The sequence below is a fragment of the Corvus hawaiiensis genome, chromosome 1 (assembly GCF_020740725.1).
Source record: "Corvus hawaiiensis isolate bCorHaw1 chromosome 1, bCorHaw1.pri.cur, whole genome shotgun sequence".
Lineage (NCBI taxonomy): Eukaryota > Metazoa > Chordata > Aves > Passeriformes > Corvidae > Corvus > Corvus hawaiiensis.
The window spans coordinates 81,456,777-81,476,083 of NC_063213.1; the positions used below are offsets into that span (position 1 = coordinate 81,456,777).

A 19,307-nucleotide genomic window follows, 5' to 3' on the forward strand; every position below is an offset into this window, starting at 1 on the left:
TCTGACATTCAAAGCCATATACTTCATGTCCTTTTTTCCATATTATCATACTTTTATCAGAAGTTCTTATTCTGGAAGCATTAAGAAAGAGGAATACAGTCTAGGCAGGCAGCTCAGACAAGTGATTAAAGCATCCCCTGGGTTTTGCTGAGGTAGTGCTGAAACCTTTTGCGAATCATAAGTACTTTGGTATTTTTGAACACAATGCACAAGACAGGTCTTTGCAATATAAAATAACTTGTTTTATAACCATAAATTCCTGGTTTAGGCAGTGATTAAGCCTTCAAGGGTGTTAATTTTGTGTCCTGGCTGGAGGCTTGAAGACTGTGTGTAGTTTTTTTGTCATCTGTATTTCTAAACAAAAATATTCGTTGACGAATATCTGTTTGATCTTATTAAAATAAAAGGTCATATCCTGGGGAGAAAAACATCTCATTTGAGGTAAGGTTGTGTTACCCCATTTCACAGGCTGCTTATATGATTTTCCAGAAATGGGTAATTTCTGTATAAAATAGTTCAGCAAGCCTCTCATACATGCAGCACTGTACTGTGCTTAAGAAACACTGTAAGCTCTACATTGCAGTGGAAATGAATGTTCCCTTTAGGAAAAAAAGGAAGAACAAAGTTGCATTGCAGTGTTTTCCTATCCTTTTTTGTAGTACCGAGATGTGAACTACTACCAAGACAAAGCCACCTCAATACTTTTTACAAAGCTGATCTTCTCACACAACCTCATGAAATGTTAAACTACACGATTTGTCAGGCTTCTGTTACATGTTAGTGAAATATGATTACAATGAATATATTTTAAAATAATTTTTTCAGCTCTTTCTTTCAACATCTTGCTACTGGCTCCTGGTTAAGTTTTAATATTGGGTTTTCTAAAGATGTCTGGCACAGCAGTTTTTAAGCTGTTGCTAATGAGATAGAAATAAAGGTTATATGATCATGGTATGGCTAGATAGAATTTATCTGTCTAAGAGAATTCACAGGAATATGCCAATATCATATACTTTACCTATTCTAAGATGTATGCAAGCACACAGAAGGGCAAAAAACCCCAAACCTCCAATCAATCATCTGTCTGGTATTTAGTCATTGGGTTTTAAAAATGTGCATCCAAATCAAAGATCTTAAAGCTCTATTTTTTATAAGTCTTCAAAATATTAAACTAAACCTTGAATAAATGTCATCTTGCTGCTCTTCTGTTCCAAATGAAGCCATGAAATGTGAATTTTACTTTCGAAAGTTCCAGAACTTCATTCTACTTTTTATGATGTCTCCAATTAATGAATTTTGTATAGCAAGAGAAGTTTTTCAAGCATATACACAGGTTCTTATAATTGTGAATGCATATTAAAGCATACATTTGGGTGTAATGACTTTGAATTTGACAAAGTTCTCTTATAGCTGAAAAGAAATGCAAAACTAATTGTGATCTGCCTTCATAGATTGTGGACAGCCACATCGTGAAATGAGAATGAATCCTAAAGCTATAACTGCTCCACAAATGTTTGGACACCTTGATGTGGCAACAAATGATTGGACAGATGGAATATTTTCAGCGCTCTGGAGAAAAACATTAAGAGCCAAGAAAGGTATTGTGCTGGGTTGAAGTTGGCTGGACTCCAGATGCCCACCAAGTTTCACTACCACTTCTTTTCCCAGCTGAACAGGGGAGAGAAAATAAACAGAAAACAACTCACACGTTGAGACAAGGCTGTTTACTAAAGTAAAAGCGAAAGTTTGTGTGAGCACAAGCAAAGAGAAAAGAAAGGTTTGTTCTCTACTTCTGATCAGCAAACAATGTCCAGCCACTTCCTGGGAAGCAGGGCTTCAGCACACATAGCGGTTGCTCCAGAAGGCAAACACTGTAAATAACAAGTGCTGCACCTGCCTTCTCCTTAGCTTTTATATCTGAGTTGATGTCATAAGGTATGGAATACCCCTTTGGTCAATTTGGATCAGCTGGCCTGGTTGTGTCCCCTCCCAGGATCTTCCTCACCCCCAGCCCCTTGATGTGGGGAGTTTTAAGAGACAGCACTGATGCTGTGCCAGAGCTGCTCAGAAGTAACCAAAGCACTGGTGTGTTATCAACACCTTTCCAGCCACCAGTGCAGAGCACAGCACTGTGAGAGCTGCTGTGGGGAAATGAACTCCAGATCAGCCACACCCAATACAGGTATAATGAAAATGACTTCCATTCAAAGCAATACAAGAAAAAACCCCAAGCTTCAGGACATCTTTATAAAGCACACTAGCAGGAATTTTTTTTTTTTTTTTACATGGAAGCATTGGGAAATTGCTGGAAGAACTTCTGTCCCTTTTACAGTCTCTATTCTAAATGCTTTGTGTTCAAACTGTGTAGTGTAACAAACGCTATTTCACTGCATTTACTGAATTCTCTCTTTTGAATATTAGGCCCTGGTATGGAAGAAAAGTAGAAGGTAAAAGTCAGTTCCCCCAGTACTGCTATCCTATAAAAAATTTGGGTACTGTCAGGATTTCTACCTGTCTTCCAGTAGCCTTATTAAAAGGAAATAAATCTCATCAGTTTTGTCATACCAGCTAGCCTTGCACATACAGTGTGCATAATCCTTCTCAAATGGCACCAGATAATTCTATTTAGGCAACCAAATTCTGCCTAAAATTATGCTGAAATATATTCTTAGACTGCTATATTAACTAAAAGAGTAGCCTTGATAGTTTGATGAGAGATGGATTCTCTTTTTTGTCTGAAAATTGATATGCGATCTTATCATTATGTCTTAAAAGAAAAAATGAAATGCTAACACGTATTGCACTACTTTCATGCTAAAATTCATAGTCTTCAAAAATACAGACATTTTCAAAATAGAAAATACTTTTCAATTTAGTTTTGGTAGGCTTGTTTCAAATCTAGAAATGTAGCACCCTTGAGAATGTAGCATAACATTAACTATTAATTTTTTAATCTTTTCCCTCAAGATGAAGTATATATTAGCACATTCACATGGCTTCCTCAGATTTACTCTGTAAGGGTTCTGTAATATCTCTTTATGAGTCAGACTCCAGACCACCTCATGCTTGAGATGCCTGAACTGTAGCTATAAAAACCCTCTACATATAAAAAGTTTATAATCTGTTTCATATCTCTTTGGTTCAATGATAGCAATGCTCCAAGCCACCTAGGCCTTCACAATAAGGACTGATTCTGAAGGCAGATGGACCATCTCTGACTAAAGAGCTGTCTAGCAATGCACAGGGGGACTGTCTGCTCCCTAAGGGGTGGGCAGCCAGAAGCAGAGATGAGATCTCTTTCCAGCCAGGATCTGTTGCTCAGTACGAAAGTGAGGCAAGCAGAACAGAGCCAGGCCCTCCTAGGAAAGAAAGGCAGGCTTTAAAATACATTTCTGTTACCAAATGGAAAGTGATGGAAAAACTTGAAAGGAAACTGGATCAAGTTTGGGAGCAGAACAAATGAGAAGAATGCATAGTATTTGAAAGAGGGATTTTTCAAGTGTTCATTTAACTTCTCTACATTCATAAAACTCGTTTGAAATAAATGGTGTTTGAATTTGAATATATCTATAGTTGTTATCTTCTTTATGTTGTTTTATGTAACTTGAAATAAACCTAATTTATTAGTGTCTTGAAGACTGGATTCATGAAACTTTCAGAGTATTAAAAACGTGACTTATGCTGATGGCAATTTATATACTGAAGAATGGATAATTATTATCAATAGGGGATAAAATGAAGTACCCAATTGAAACTGAGTGATGGAAGTGGTAATTGTATTAAAAGCTGAGATCATAGCTTTGTGCCTAAACTCAGAATTAGGTAAAAATTTGTTTGCAGACATAAGAAACTGGTCCTTGAAAAAAGCTAGCACTTCATCCATAGGCCTTTATATCTGTTATGTTGGATTATAGGTGACCACATCTGGATAGTTCTTGATGGTCCAGTTGATGCTATTTGGATTGAGAACCTTAATTCTGTCCTGGATGACAACAGAACTCTAACACTAGCAAACGGTGATCGGATACCTATGGTGCCAAATTGCAAAATAGTCTTTGAGCCTCATAATATTGATAATGCTTCTCCAGCAACAGTTTCAAGAAATGGGATGGTGTTCATGAGTTCATCAGTTCTCAGCTGGAGTCCTATTCTTGAGGTACAAGAGCTAAGTGTTTGTGTCTGTATTGAAAGTTTTACTGGTTACTTATTCAGCTCTTCACTGGTGTTTCTTTAGGACCTATTTTTGCGCCTTTTACTATGAAATACCTTTTTTTCTGTATAACTTCTAGGTCAGTACTTAAAATAGCAATGTTTCTGGTAGTTTATACAAGAGTGAATAATTTTTTAAGGAACATAGGTAACATACTACACTTTTAAAAACATGGCTATTTTGCTTTGGGATAAATTTGTAATTAAAAGTATTTTATGCAATTGAAGGTCGGTTGTTAAAATACTAACTACCTGGCAGTCCATAGTACAGCTTCAGACCAAGGAGGAAAAAAGAGTAAACAAGTTGATTTGGGGAATTTGAAACCTCAAGAAAATATAAATCCTCTTGATATTTCTTAAAATTTATTGCAGTTGGGATTTAGAACCAGAAATAAAGTCAATGCAGCATCAAAGCACATAATTTTTAAATTGATGTTGTTACTTGGTTGTCTGTTAACACTCCTAGAAGCGAAGTATCTGAAGATCCAGGCAGTAGTTACTGTCTCTCTGGCATGGAATGAATAATTCAGAAAAACAGAACATATTTTAGGTGTGTTTTGGAGTCAAAAACCAGCATATAACATATTGAAATATCAGTGATTTATAGAGTCTTTTTTTTCTATGTCATCTTTCATCTTCCAAGATCCAGTAAAAATATATCCTAATCTTGACAGAATGCTTGTAACAATATAGTGAGTGACAAATTCGCAGACTTGAGCATACTATTTTTTTTTTCATGTAGCAAAAATCTTGGTAAAGATGAAGTACGAGAGTTACCAAGAATCTACCTAATGCTCCACAATAATATATTTCAACAAAGCTTTCAGCACTTAAGTCCAGTGTTCTTCCATTTTAAGAAAACAATAGAGACAATAGCAGTTAAAAAAAAAAAGTTGGTTTCTGATTTTTTTTCTTCAGGCCTGTGTTGGAAGCACCCACGTCCTGTTAACTTATTGCGAAGTTGGAGGTTTGCTGCTTGTGAAGAACTAAGGGTTGCTGCAGAGGGCTGATACGATGTTTTTCTAGCAGTGTTTAAAGCTCTTTCTTTTTAGAATGATATTAAATCACATGGAACTGTCTGTTCAGTCACAGGCCTCTGCAACACTCGAGAATCATTGCTAATTCATTTGATAAGTTCCTTTGCCAAGTCCAAAATATTTGTATTCTTATTATGAAAAAAGTGCTTAACAACTTTCCTAAAAAAATTGGCTGGTAAAACTTCAGTTTTATCAATGCAAATACATGCAGTCAACACAAGTGCCTTATGTATGTTACTGCCAAGTTTTACTCTTAAAATTTTTTTTAAACAAATATGGATACTTGGGAAAGTGTAAGTGTAAATTATTCATCTAGGACAGTGGCACCCCTGAGATTCCACTTGTGTTGTTCCTTTCTGTGCTTACAACACTGCATAGGGCCTACTGATGTTAGGCTCTCACAGCTCTGCCTCCTTGCATTGCTTAGTTTGCAGACAACCACTTCTTGGATATTTAAATTGTGCTAAAGATTCAGCTGCAAAGTCAGCAGAAAAAACCCCATTTTATTTTGCATTATCACTCATGATTTACCTTCTCACTTTAAAGTGAGATGCAGGCTAAATTTATTTGTGTTCAAGTGTTGTATGAAACTAGTTTTTCTTAATCCATAACCTTATGATTTTAGTATATTTTGGTGATAGCAGCAGTATAAAGAAAAACCTTTTTTTTTTTCAATTTTGGATAACATAAACCAAATTATGTTAATTTCACAATGAAGTAACCTTTCCAACTTCCCTTCCTTTCCCCCTTGAAAAAATTGGCTCTAAAATTTCAGCCTATAGTTATTTATAACTTGATCCAATAGGATTTTTTTTGTTTGTTTGTTTGTTTGGTCTTACTTCATAAATAAAATATATTGACGGCTTGTCATCATGCGTCCCTTTAAATCTATTTTGTAATTCAATATTCTACATATTCCAACAGGTCAGGGTAGATGTTAACCTTGTTAATTCTCAGATGCTGAATGAAACATAGTATTTGTTGATATTTCAGAAGAACTTTAAAAAATAATTAAAGAAAAATATGGATAACTCAGGAAGTTGTTGTATACATTTATATTTTCAATCCTTACCATTTTCAAACAACTAAATATAGCTGCCTACTGGGATGCACTATTATGACATATGCAACTTACAAGTTCAGTGAAATAGTTCTCAAACTTTTCCTGTTGCTGTTCTTGTGTAATGTGCTTCTTAAGCAGATTTTGCAAAGTGATCAGAGGTATTTGATCCATTACTCATCAACCTTCTCCAAAGCAAAAGCATCTCATCAGCTTTTCTACTTACTCCTAATATTTTTTGAACAATCAGTGAATTTTTGGATATCTGTTTTAAGTACATCTGCCTTTTAATTTTTATCACTTTCTCTTCTACCTATGCATTTCTAGAAAGGTTCTTCATATATATACTTATTTGTAATCAGTCCCAAAGTTTATTTACTTTGGGAAGTAAAAGAAGAATTTTAAAATATTATTACGGTAGTAGAAAAAATCATAGAAGCACAATACAGTTGAGCTTGGAAGGGGCCTCTAGAGATAATGTTGTTGAATACAACCTTAGTCAAGTCAGCCTAGAGGGGGCTGCAGAGGTCTGTGTCCTGTTGAGTTTTGAGCTAGAGACTCCAGGAGCTCCAGTTCCATTTTTAACTACTCTCACAAAAGAAAAGCTTCCTCTGTTTAAAGCAAATTTATTTTATTTCAGTTTGTTCCAAATTTTATTTTGAGGTTTGGGGAAGAATCTGCAAGTGTTTTTGCTGGTGATTGTCTTTTATGTAGGAAATAAATTTATGGGACATAAATGAGAAGTATTCTTCCATGCAGATGAGAGAAAACTTCAAGGTAACTCCAAGAATCGTGTTATTACTTTGAATTAAAGGCATCAAAGAATAAATCTTGTTCCGTGATCTTAAGAAATGGGTAGTTTTACTTAGGTTTTGTTTATCCACCATTACTGATACCGAGATACACAATAAAAATGCTACACTCACCAGCAGACCTCCCCCTGATAGCCTGACTTGTTTTGTACATCTGCCAGATCTTTTGGGTTTCCCTCTATCCATATTAGACATAACGAGCAGAATAAATCAAATTTGTGTTCAATACATATTATATAGTTTCTTTGCAGAGTTTTTGAATACCTTTCACAGCTGTTGCGATTAAAAAATATTTGAAAAGAACGATTTTTGTACTGTTGAACACAGCTTTTTCTCTTCAGTTCTCTTAATCTTTAACATCTAGTAGGAATTATGCATACTTGGGTAAAATTTGACCTTCTGCTAATTACCCCAATCCCCATACTCCCACTCTCCCCCCAAGAAATCAACACTGCATGCTTCCTGAACCTTTTGAATTACTATACTTGAGCTTTCTGAGACTTGCATTTGGAACTCAATTTGTTCTCTTGATATGCTTTGCAACAGGGATTTTTGAAAAGATGTTCCTTGCAAGAGGCTGAAATTCTGCGTCAGCTGTATTCTTCAACATTCCCAGACTTGTACCACTTCAGCATTCAGTCTCTGCACTGCAAGACTGAGATGTTGGAAGCCTTTGTGATTATGCAGAGCATTAATATGCTTCAGGGCCTTATCCTGCCTAAGGTAGGTAGCATGAATGTTTTTACCTATACTTAATGTATTGGAGATAATTTTAAGTAAAGTTTTGTTGAGAGGGATTCTTTGATGACTTGAAATGTCAACGGATATGCAGGTTAGTAAGGAATATATTCTATTTCTTTAGAAAGTAATAGCTGGGATGTAACTTCTCTCACAATCTCACATTTGGACTTGATGTTAAGTACTGGTTTACATTAAGCACATGGAGCATGCATTGGCAGTTTTCCTGTTTTTATTTTTGGATGATTTGTTATCAGTTTATATTGACTCTGTCTGATCATTAAAGACATCTCTAAATACGACTGAAGACTTCTACCCTGATGTAACTAATGATTATCAAGTGGAGTTTTCAGGCTGCTGACAATTAAAACCTAACTCAATCCTTCAGGAGCAAGGTGGGGAACTGACTCCAAAGTACTTGGAAAGGCTGTACATCTTCTCTCTCATGTGGAGTGTAGGAGCATTGCTAGAGCTGGAGGACAGATGCAAAATGGAATACTGGCTTCGAAACCATGCAACAGTAAAGCTTGATCTTCCCTGTATCCCAGAAGGCAGTGAAGATACTATGTTTGATTATTATGTGGCATCTGATGGTTAGTAACTCAGCAGGGTGATATGGGGTAAAATTTAAAATGTATTTTCAAACTGTGCTCTTTTTAGAGAATTACTCCAGAAGTATTTTGTAGCTTGCCTTCTTTTGTGTCCCTTAGCAAGCTTTGTTTTACAGCTATACTTTACCGGTGATATGTGTTCAACTTTTTCACTGTTGCCAGTGAGAAGTCAGAATGTGGATATATTGCTACAAAAAGCTGCATGGACTTTGTGGTGATGAATTGTCAAGTGAACAAAACCCGATAATCCTTGTCTTTGTCATAATTTACGTAGGAAGGAGGAGTAAGCCTCTTAGATACAACTTGAGGGATTCTATGATTATATGATTCTATAAATTTTAGTCTGAATACACAGAGAGGGACTGCTGTACATGAGACAGAAGCACAGACAGATGAGTCAACTCAATTGACAATAAAGGAAGCAATGATGCCTTGTATTTCTAAAACATTAACTTAATTTCTTTCTTATTAGGTACATGGATGCACTGGAATACACACGTTGAAGAGTATGTATATCCCAGTAGTGGTACACCAGAGTATGGCTCAATTCTTGTGCCTAATGTTGACAATGTGAGAATGGATTTCCTTATTGAAACCATAGCAAAACAGGGCAAGGTACTTTTTCTGTATTTCATATCAAAGCAGTGCCAACAGTACACAGGATAGAAGTTTTAGATTAGCAGTGAAATAATATGTTATTGAAAAGGAAGAACTTAATTTTTTTTTAGATATGAAATGGTGTTTCCAGAAGCCACATTCATGCAAATATACTTGAACTCTTGAATAGTCACTGCTTCCAGACTTTTTTGTCTTCCCCTCACTCCTTCTTTCTGTAGTGGAAATAACTGTAATTACAGCTAAGATCAGGTCAGAACAGAACCAGTATTTTCATGTATGGATGGGAGAGGGAGAAGCACATAGGTCAGGAGGCTCGTATCAGACTCTGTTGATTGAACTCTGCCTGCATGGGGCAGTTACAGAATTTATGTAGTTTTAGGTTATGCAACCCTATTCATCACCAAAACTGTGTCACATAAACAATTGAAATTTTACAGATACTGAGTCTCTAGATGATTAAACCCTTTTTCAAGTAATTAACTCCTTCTCTTGTTAGTTTGATTGTGCTGATTGTCATGACCATTAACTGCAAATATTTTTAACAGGCCAGCAAAAATCTATGAGACATTAACTATTTTACTTCTACATGTCTCTTGTTAAGAATTCACTTTACATAACTTTTCTAGTTTCTTTTCTGTTTAAAAGATAAATGGGATTGCTGAGCCTTTGCCAAGACACACAGCTCTTGTGTTTCATTTTATTTCAACGCTGTCTTTGTCTAGGCTGTCCTACTAATTGGTGAGCAAGGAACTGCAAAGACTGTTATTGTCAAAGGTTTTATGTCAAAATATAACCCTGAAAGCCACATGACTAAGAGTTTGAATTTTTCATCTGCAACGACCCCATTAATTTTCCAGGTATAGTAGTGATTAATCTTCTCATACAAGATGGCTGGATTCAGAAAATGTTCTGATAATTTGCCAGGAGGATGCTTCTGGAAGTGATTCTGAACAATAAAAAAGCACCTGTTCAAATGATCCAAGTGTCCTAACACATGATTTAAGACTTCTGTAAATAAATTGTTCCTTTCAACTTTTTCAGTAGTTATTGAGCTATTCTTGAACTTCTACAATACCATGCATATTATTTTCTTCATCATATGTTATGTTTTGTCTCAAATATATCAGTTCTCACTAACTGGGAAGATCTGTTAGACTTCACTAAACACTATGGGTAAAATAAGTGCTACCCACAACAATCTGTCATTAAAAGTGTGCTGTCCGCAATTTAGCTTTCAGTCATTTCAATTACTTATTAAAAAAGTAGCACATGCAGTGCAGCTGCTCTACAAAAAACTATGAATGCTTAACTTCTGAACTGTATTGTCTGTCCAAATTTCTACCAAACTAATTGGAATTATTTCAAGTGTCTTTAACCTCCTGGCAATATATTTGGGAAATATTTTCAATGCAGTCTGGTATGCCAGGCCAAAGCACTGGGCTGTAAGTGCTGTCTATAAGCTTGATGAATCACCTATCATCTGCCTCTATAGCCTAGCAGAAGCTACTAACATGTTATATAATATACTGTAATGTAATTTTGGTCTAAATTTCCTAGGATCTTTCCTTCTATTTATTGGGCTATAAACAAAAAGCAACGTATTTTTATAAAATATATGTAGATTAAATTGACGATATATGACAGTCTGATGATCAGGACATCTGAAATATATGCTAGACTAAGTCAATTCTCTGTTAACAATCTAGATCAAAACATTCTGTTGCAACACATGTTTTTAAATTACTTTAACTTCTTAAAATCTTGGTCTAACTGATACCACTTGTGTCAGAAGACAGGAGCCTAGGCATACTGTAAGAATGCAGATATTTAGGTTTACACTGAAGATAAACTATGAATGGTTAAGTCAGCTTTCACTTGGTATAGAGTAAATAAAAACTGGACCTTAAGAAGAACAGAGAAATGGAGAGATGATGAGAAGAACAGTAGTGGTAAGTCTACTATTGGGCAAAATTATCAAGTATATTTATGTATGTTCAATTATCAATGGATGCTTTTATGAAGTACACTGATACCTGCTGGAAAGGTCTTCCAGAATTTCATCTTCAATTTAATCTTTATTGCTAGCAATCATCAGTTTTGCTGATAAATGAATAAAATGAAACAAAAGTTTGAAACTTAATCAGATTTATGAAACTGTTAGGCATGTTTTTCTACTGTAGACATCAGCCTCAGCCTAGTGCTGTGTAGCTTGGGATTTCAGACATTCTAGTTGAACTAGTGCAACTACCTCCAGCAGACGCCTTGCCTAAACCTCACTTAGTAAAATTCTATGTAACAGATCCATCAACATGTTTAAGTGATTGAATAATGTATGAAGTGAAGTGCTCTTTGTAACTATGCTGCTAATTGCTTTCTAACAGCGTACAATAGAAAGTTATGTGGATAAGCGCATGGGCACAACTTACGGTCCACCTGCAGGCAAAAAGATGACAGTCTTCATTGATGATGTGAACATGCCCATAATCAATGAATGGGGAGATCAGGTTAGTTTGTAAAAGCAGAAAAAAGAACACAAAAGTTTTTTTTCTTTTCTCGCTATACTGTAAAATCGGCTTCTCAATCATTCAGAAGGGGGTAAATTTGATATGTAGTACTTTAATTTTAAACAGTTTTTTTAAAGAACCCATCTACATTACTTTGTCAGGAATTAATTGAGAATAAATATGCTGACTGCAAGAAGCAGCTTAAGTACTCCTTAAAACACGTCTGTATAATTTTAATAATGTTTTTTAACAGCATTCATTTTATAATTAAAAATAAGTTCTCTTTGGCACATAAGCTGTGATAGCAAACTGACATTATGGGCAATAATTAAAATACTGTGAAACCTGAGAGGTAAGAAGTGTGTTCTCTGCTTTAGATAAAATGGAGGTAATCTTTATGTGCAAGGTTGTTCTGAAGTATATTGCTTTGGAAACTCATGTTAGAATTTCTATAGAAGTATAGCTGTAGGATGTACACTCTGTGGAGTGTTTTCAGCTTGTCAAACAGAAATGTAGCATATCCATTTATGGCTAAAGAAAACGATCTTGCACTCTCTCATATGGAAGTAATTCTATGTTTTCAGCTTGAAAACCATGCTTGTGTCCGTTACATAGGAAACTTAAATATTTTTTAAATATTTGAAACATGCAAAGATGCATTAGTTTGAGCTTGATTAGAACAAACTGGAAATTTTGTGCTAAAAGGGAGAAGTTTTTCCAACACTAATGGAAATCATGCAGCATACAAGTGAGAATAAATTGTAGTATGAATGATTAGTTCTCAACTAGAGTATGCCTCTGCTCCCACAATTTTTATCCATAGATATTACCAAATGTGCTTATTCCTATCAGTGCATTTTTATCCTGCAGCAAATAAACAGAGGGTTAGGGGACAAAATAATGTTATACTCTTTGTTAGGTCTTTCAAATATATAAGTATGTTTTTTATTTCATTCAGTTGTATGTATAATATTCTGTTATATAAAACCTGGTTATTTTACAGGTCACTAATGAGATACTTAGGCAACTGATGGAACAGAAAGGACTGTATAACCTGGAAAAACCTGGTGAATTTACCAACATTGTGGACATTCAGTTTTTGGCTGCCATGATCCACCCTGGGGGAGGTCGCAATGACATTCCACAGAGGCTGAAGAGACAATTTTCGGTGTTCAACTGTACTCTGCCTTCTAATTCTTCCATTGACAAAATTTTTGGTAAAGGGAAATTACCTTTGTATCCATCCCATTTTTGAAAATAGTGGTTGATTTTTCCTTATCCTTCTATTTACACACATTATTGTTGAAATTGAGGCTTAACTCCCCTCTGACTTGTTTACCAGCACATTTTCCTTCAGTAATCACTCCCCACCTGCAACATCATCAGTCTGTAAGTTTTTCAGGTCCAGTCACATGTCTGAAACTCTCGGTATGCTCAGATTTAGTAAGAATGACATGAAGGTATAATTTTAGTGACAATTCTGGACAGTTGCTCAGGTGACTCTGCTGCTAAAAATGAATGACTAAAGACTAGACTTTCACAATGGATGGGATCATACTGATTTCAGACAGGAGGTTAGCTATTCAAAGCCAGCGGAAGCTATTTTGGGAGAAAAAAGAACATTTTAATGGGCAGTTAATTAAAAGTTAAATAACCATTGAGCTGGTGGCAGAATAGTGTTAAGAATGGCTGAATCAACATTTGAATAAAGACTGGAAAGCCATTTCAACAAATTGGAAAAAGTTTTGGGATTGAAAAAAAAAAAGAAACAGAAACTTCAGATGATCATTGCTCTTGGTGTTGTGCTGATGTATCTTTGATTTGGCAATCTTCTTTTCCACAGGTGTAATTGGAGAAGGGCACTACTGTAGTGAGCGGGGATTTTCAGATGATGTGAAGAAAACAGTAGCCAAATTGGTTCCATTGACACGCAGACTGTGGCAGATTACCAAGCTAAAAATGTTGCCCACACCAGCCAAGTTTCATTATGTCTTCAACCTTCGAGACCTCTCAAGGATTTGGCAAGGAATGCTGAACAGTACATCAGAAGTAATCAATGAACCACAGGTAAGGGCAGCACATCAGTGGCCTTGTTATAATTAGCGCAGGAAAGAGGATGAAGAGTCTATCTTGGCATTTGAGTTTGCTTTAAAAAAATGCAACTTTAGTGGTTTTTGAGGCAAAGGTGTTTTAGTGCAGCTTTTATAGTACCAACTGAAATGACAACTTTGTTTCAAAACAGTAACAAACCCCACTTCTTTTGTCACAACAGTTTTCTTCTATCTGCTTTTCCTATTACTGAAAAATGCTAGTTTATTTGAAAGAAGTGAGAAAATAAGCGAGAAGCAATTAACTTACTTTGACCCAATGAAAATGCTCATATATTGATAAAAAAATTGAATAGTTCCTCCTCTCCATTACTGTCTTGACACTTTCAGTCACTACATAATTTCTGTCTAACAAAAGGTTTCTGGCTTATGGTTTAAAAGGAAGAAGAAGTAACAAGTTTAGTAATATTTTTTTCCATAATCCATCTTTCTTCCAGTAAACATAATTTCTCTTCTAATTGTTTTAAGGAAACTAATTTAGAGTTTTAAGCTCTGAAACATGTGGTGCTGGAAAAGCAATGTTTATGGTAAATATGGAAAATTTGTTAACTATTTGGGTTATATACTCACTTCATGTACAAGGTTCATCTCTGATTGTTGAATAAGCTCCTGAATTCTACTACATCTAAAATTTAAACTTCAGAAAGGATTTTAATTTCCACAGCTAAAAATATTGAGCACTTAGATAATTATATATGTATGTATACACACACTCAATTAATGTCTTTTGAAGTGTAAAAACTAACTGGTCAAAATACTATTATATAAATTTACATATTAGTTCTGAGGCTTGACATAGTATGTGTACAAAGTGCTGTAGGCTGAAACAAAAGATTCTCAAGGAGTACATGGAATTTTTTTCTATTACTGTATAGCAATAGTATAAGATTAAAACCAGTGCTGTTAGTATTAACAGCCTGACAGGTTTTCCTTTTTCATCCTATGACCAAACTTTAAAGGGACTTTAAAGGTATATTGAATTTGGAGAAGGAATAATATAAACACTTGAACATTTTTCCTTATTGTTATTCTAACTACTTTGGCAGTAGAATTGGGAGTGACATCTGTGTTTGACATGACATTATTTGTGCCATGATGCTTATATTTCCACCATTTTCTACTTAATGACCAGTTAGAAAACTGGTTTATCAATGCATAAACGTGTTAACTCGTATGGATATGGTTTTATGGTTGGGGAAATGAAATCTTTGTACACTTCAGCTTGGAATGCTAGATTAATCTAAGGCTTCTTCCATAGTTAATTGAATATAATCTTAAATTGCTATTGGGCAGAATAAGAAGCTCAAGGTATCTTTTCTGAAGAACTCCCAAATATTATTTTTTTTCTAATGTTAATGGGATTTCAAAATAAAGAAATAAAGGCAAAGCTTTTAAGTTGGTATAGTTTCTTCGCAAGCCAAATGAGTTTCTCAGTACAAGAAAGACACACAGCTCCTGGAGCCTGTCTGTCAGAAAGCTACAAAGGTGGCTAAGGGACTGGAGCACCTCTTTTAAGAGCGGAGGCTGAGGGAGCTGGGCCTGTTCAGTCTCAAGATGAGAAGACTGAGAGGAGACCTCACCAATGTCTGTAAGTATCTGAAGGGAGAATGTCAGAAGGAGAGAGCCAGGGTCTGCTTGGTGGTGGCAAGCAATGGGACAAGAGGCAGGAACTGATTCACAGGAAGTTCCACCTGAACATGAGGAAGAACTTCTTTACTGGACTGGTGATGGAGCACTGGAACAGATTGTCCAGAGAAGTTGCGGGGTCTCCCTCACTGGAGATATTCAAGAACCATCTGGGTGCAATTCTGTGCAATGTGCTCTAGGATGATTCTGCTCAAGCAGGGAGGTTGGACCAGACAACCTTGTGACTATGGTCCCTTCCAACCTGACCCATTCTCCTGTGATTCTGTGAAAAGCACTTTTTTTTTTTTGTATGTAGGTGCTGATAAAGCTGTGGAAGCATGAATGTAAATGTGTTATTGCTGATCGTTTCACAACCTCAGAAGATGTTAATTGGTTTCACACAGCTGTGGCAAAACTCATTGAGGAGGAATTTGAAGATACAAAAGTTTTGCTGAATCATGAAACAGATGCATTCTTTGTTGACTTCTTAAGGGATGCACCTGCAAGAACTGGTAAATTTTGTTTTATTTGTCCGTATAAAGGCATTTAGTGTTTCCCATTTTGGTGGAATTTTAACAGCAGGACGTGGATTTCTGAGCTTTTAAATATATAAAACATGACATCTATTTCGAAGAGTCCTACGCTCAGATTAGTAATATGTTTACTAGTATGATGTACTCGTTTTTTCTCTGGGTTGCAAAATCACAATATGTTTGTCCCTGAGAGAAACAAATGATGACTTGAGATGAAATAGCTCAAACATCAACTTTTAGATCTTAGCTTCAAAGGAATTGTTAGTGATGCTAGTGATCTCAAGACCCACAACCTATTCAAAGGTGTTTTTAATCAGCTGGTTTTGACATTGCTATTCAGTACTTGTGATTGTGAATCTTGAGACTAAACAAGAGTTTAAAATAATACATTTTGTTAGCTGTCTCTCTAAATAATGGAAAAGTCTGCCCTTTCTTAGGTTTTGTACTTAATTATACTATCCTTGGACTTTAATAATAAAACTGTAGGAACAGAATTAAGATGATATAATTCTTTTCAATGGTTCGAAACTGTAAAAATATCACTGCAGTTTAACTCCTTGAAGTATTTCTTATTAGCTCCTTATCAACTTCTAAGTTGTTTAAATGTCTTATTCAGATTGCAAGAAATTTATTTCCACCTGGAAAATTCATTTTGTTTAACTACTGCTTTTACATGTTAAGATAAGAAGTCAATTGATTTAATTAGGTCTTAATCTAGAGGAGTGTTCATACGAAGAAGCAATACAGAGCTAAAAATTCTGAAATTAAGGTGACTTCAGGCATACAGGAAATGCTATATAAAGGACAGCTGAAAGAGAATTAATAATCCCTGTATTTTGAGAGATTAGATTCTGTGGTAAAATGTGATTTTCTTAAGCTATGCTTTTACAGAGGTATTTTTGTGTTTTAGTTTTGTTATGTTTTTCTGTTGTTGTTTTTTCCTTGGAAACTGCTTGAGTTTTGGAATGGTGCAACAGAAAGGAAATGCAGAAAAAATTTGAAACAAGAAAAATGTTAGACACTATTCTAAATACAGTACACTGTGGTTGGGGTATTTCCCCCACCTTTCTGTCCCTTCCCTTCACACTGGCTTCTAGTACTTTACTAAGCATTAGGGAATACTTATTTTACTGGAATAACTTATTTAATTGATTTTAATTCTACCAATTAGAGATAATGTTCTGAATTATATATTTCTTCAGTAAGTTAGAAGAGGTTTAGCAAAACTGATTGATCTAGGATAACTGGAAAAATACATCCTGTAGCATATATAGATCATGAAATCCTGTAACTAAATGAGCTAAACGTATGTAAATAAGAGCAAAATTGTACTGGTATTGTACTAGTATTATTTTTGAGGAAATCCAAACCACCAACCAAAAACCCTATTATGTCTGCCTGCTGGCACTGTTCCAATGAAATTTGTCAGTTGTTTATTGATGAAATATGGGCTGGATGAGAAGTGAGATGGATTGAAATTGGCTGAATGGTCAAGCCCAGACAGCGGGGATTAGTGGCTCAAAGTCTAATTGGAGACCATTAACTAGTGGTGTATCCCAGGAGTCAATACAGGGTCCAGTCATCCTCAACATTGTCTTTACTGGTCTGGGTGATGGGGCAGAGTGCACCCTCAAGACAGTTCTCAGATGACACAAATCTAGGAGGAGTGGTTGATATGGCAGAGGTTGTGCTGCCACCCAGATGGACCTTAACAGGAACAAAAGGTTCAACAAAAGGAAGTGAAAAGTACTGGACCTGGGGAGGAAAAGTACCATGCACCAGTATATACTGGTGGTCACCCATCTGCAAGTCAACTTTGCAGAAATGGACCTCAAGGTTCTGGTTGACACCAACCTGAGCATGAACCAGCAGTGTGCCCTTACAGGAAAAAATAATGAGTGACATCCTGGGCTACATTAGAAGAAATGTAGCCAGCAGGTCAAGATAGGTGGTCCTTTCCCTTTTTTCAGCAGTGGTAAGGACACACCTGGAGTGCTGTGCCCAGGTCTGGGCTCCCCAAAATGAGAAAGACTTGATATACTGGATAAAATCTAATGAAGAACATCAGGAAATGCTTTTTTTTACTGTGACAGTGCTCGTACAATTGTCCAGAGATGTTGTGGAGTCTGTGCCTTTAGAGACATTCATAAGCCACCTGAGCATGGTCTTGGGGAGCCAGCTCTAGGGCGCCCATCTTGAGCAGAGGGTTGGATCAGATGACCTTCAGAGATCCCTGCTGATGTCAACCTTTCCGTGATTTTGTTTGTTGTAAGAATTTTTATGAATGAAGGCATGCCACCTTTAAGCATGGTTAAGCTTATGAATGGAAAGATGAGGCAGCAGCACTGTTACCTCCTTTTTTGGTGGTTGACTTGTGGCTTTCAGATCACCTAATGAAACAAATGTATGCTAATTCACAGTGTATATATTTTCTTGTTGTGGCAGTTATTCATTTCAAGAGTATTTTTTTTTCTAGTGCAATTATTTAATCAATTTAGACTGTGTTACAGAAAAGATTATTTGCAATTTTTAACTGCAGTATTTATTTACCTTCATTCTCTGGTGCTATTTTTTTTCTGGGACCTAAATAAGTATCACTTTTCATCATTCAAGTTTCAGATATAGAGAAAGGCGGCTATTTAGGTTTTTTTTCATTTTGTTTTAAAACTTAAGTAGCTGAAATTACCATTTCTTGCAGGTAGGGTGTACTCAGCACTCTCATATGTACATCTAATATATAATATTATGTATAACAAACCTGTTTCTGATGAAACTTCTAGTTATCTTCACTTATCCCCTCATTGAACCTTTGTCAATTACTCAAACTGCTAAGGTTTTCTTACTTGCTTTTTGTTCTAGATGAAAAACCTGAGGAAGTTAATTTAGATATTCCCAAAATCTATGAACCAATCTCCTCATTTCATCAGCTACGGAATCGTTTAGATAAGTTTTTACAAACATACAATGAGAATGTTCGTGGTACTGGAATGGACATGGTTTTCTTTGAGGATGCTATGGTTCATTTAGTCAAGGTACAGTCTTGTTGGATTGCCATTTGTTGCTGTTCACTTGCCCTCACCTCTTTTGAGGAGAGGTATGCATGAATCAAGGCAAATTAATTCTAAAACTGAAGGCAACTAATTTATTGCTAGCAAATATTTGATCTGTCACTCTGTGACTAGGTATTAAAACCTATTAAAAAATTTTCAGAAAATGCATCAGATGGAACTATTCTTTTATACCTATCTTTTATGTTCGGTGGGATCATGGTGCTAGCTATTATAACTGTATTTCAACCTTCCTTCTTCTTAATTCTTCTGGGAGCTCTTCCTGTCTTTGTAATGAGTCAAATGAAATTCCGGTTAAGACATAATTGGTTGCTTCTGAAGGAGTATGGTCAGCAGAGCAGGAATTAATGTAGTCCAAAATTCTTTTGTAGATCCACACTATG

The 19,307-nt window shown here is 35.7% G+C and overlaps 1 protein-coding gene across 4 annotated transcripts in view; it reads left to right on the plus strand.

Moving 5' to 3' along the window:
• DNAH5 (dynein axonemal heavy chain 5) overlaps window positions 1-19,307 on the plus strand; it is a 132,855-nt gene that overhangs the window by 74,561 nt on the left and 38,987 nt on the right. For all 4 annotated transcript variants that reach the window (XM_048311758.1, XM_048311734.1, XM_048311750.1 and 1 more), the window contains exons 42-52: window positions 1,452-1,598; window positions 3,915-4,156; window positions 7,665-7,841; window positions 8,245-8,449; window positions 8,940-9,082; window positions 9,808-9,942; window positions 11,467-11,589; window positions 12,593-12,806; window positions 13,433-13,656; window positions 15,640-15,835; window positions 18,716-18,888. In XM_048311758.1, coding sequence (XP_048167715.1) covers window positions 1,452-1,598; window positions 3,915-4,156; window positions 7,665-7,841; window positions 8,245-8,449; window positions 8,940-9,082; window positions 9,808-9,942; window positions 11,467-11,589; window positions 12,593-12,806; window positions 13,433-13,656; window positions 15,640-15,835; window positions 18,716-18,888 — 1,979 coding nt within the window. The remainder of the gene's footprint in view (window positions 1-1,451; window positions 1,599-3,914; window positions 4,157-7,664; window positions 7,842-8,244; window positions 8,450-8,939; window positions 9,083-9,807; window positions 9,943-11,466; window positions 11,590-12,592; window positions 12,807-13,432; window positions 13,657-15,639; window positions 15,836-18,715; window positions 18,889-19,307) is intronic.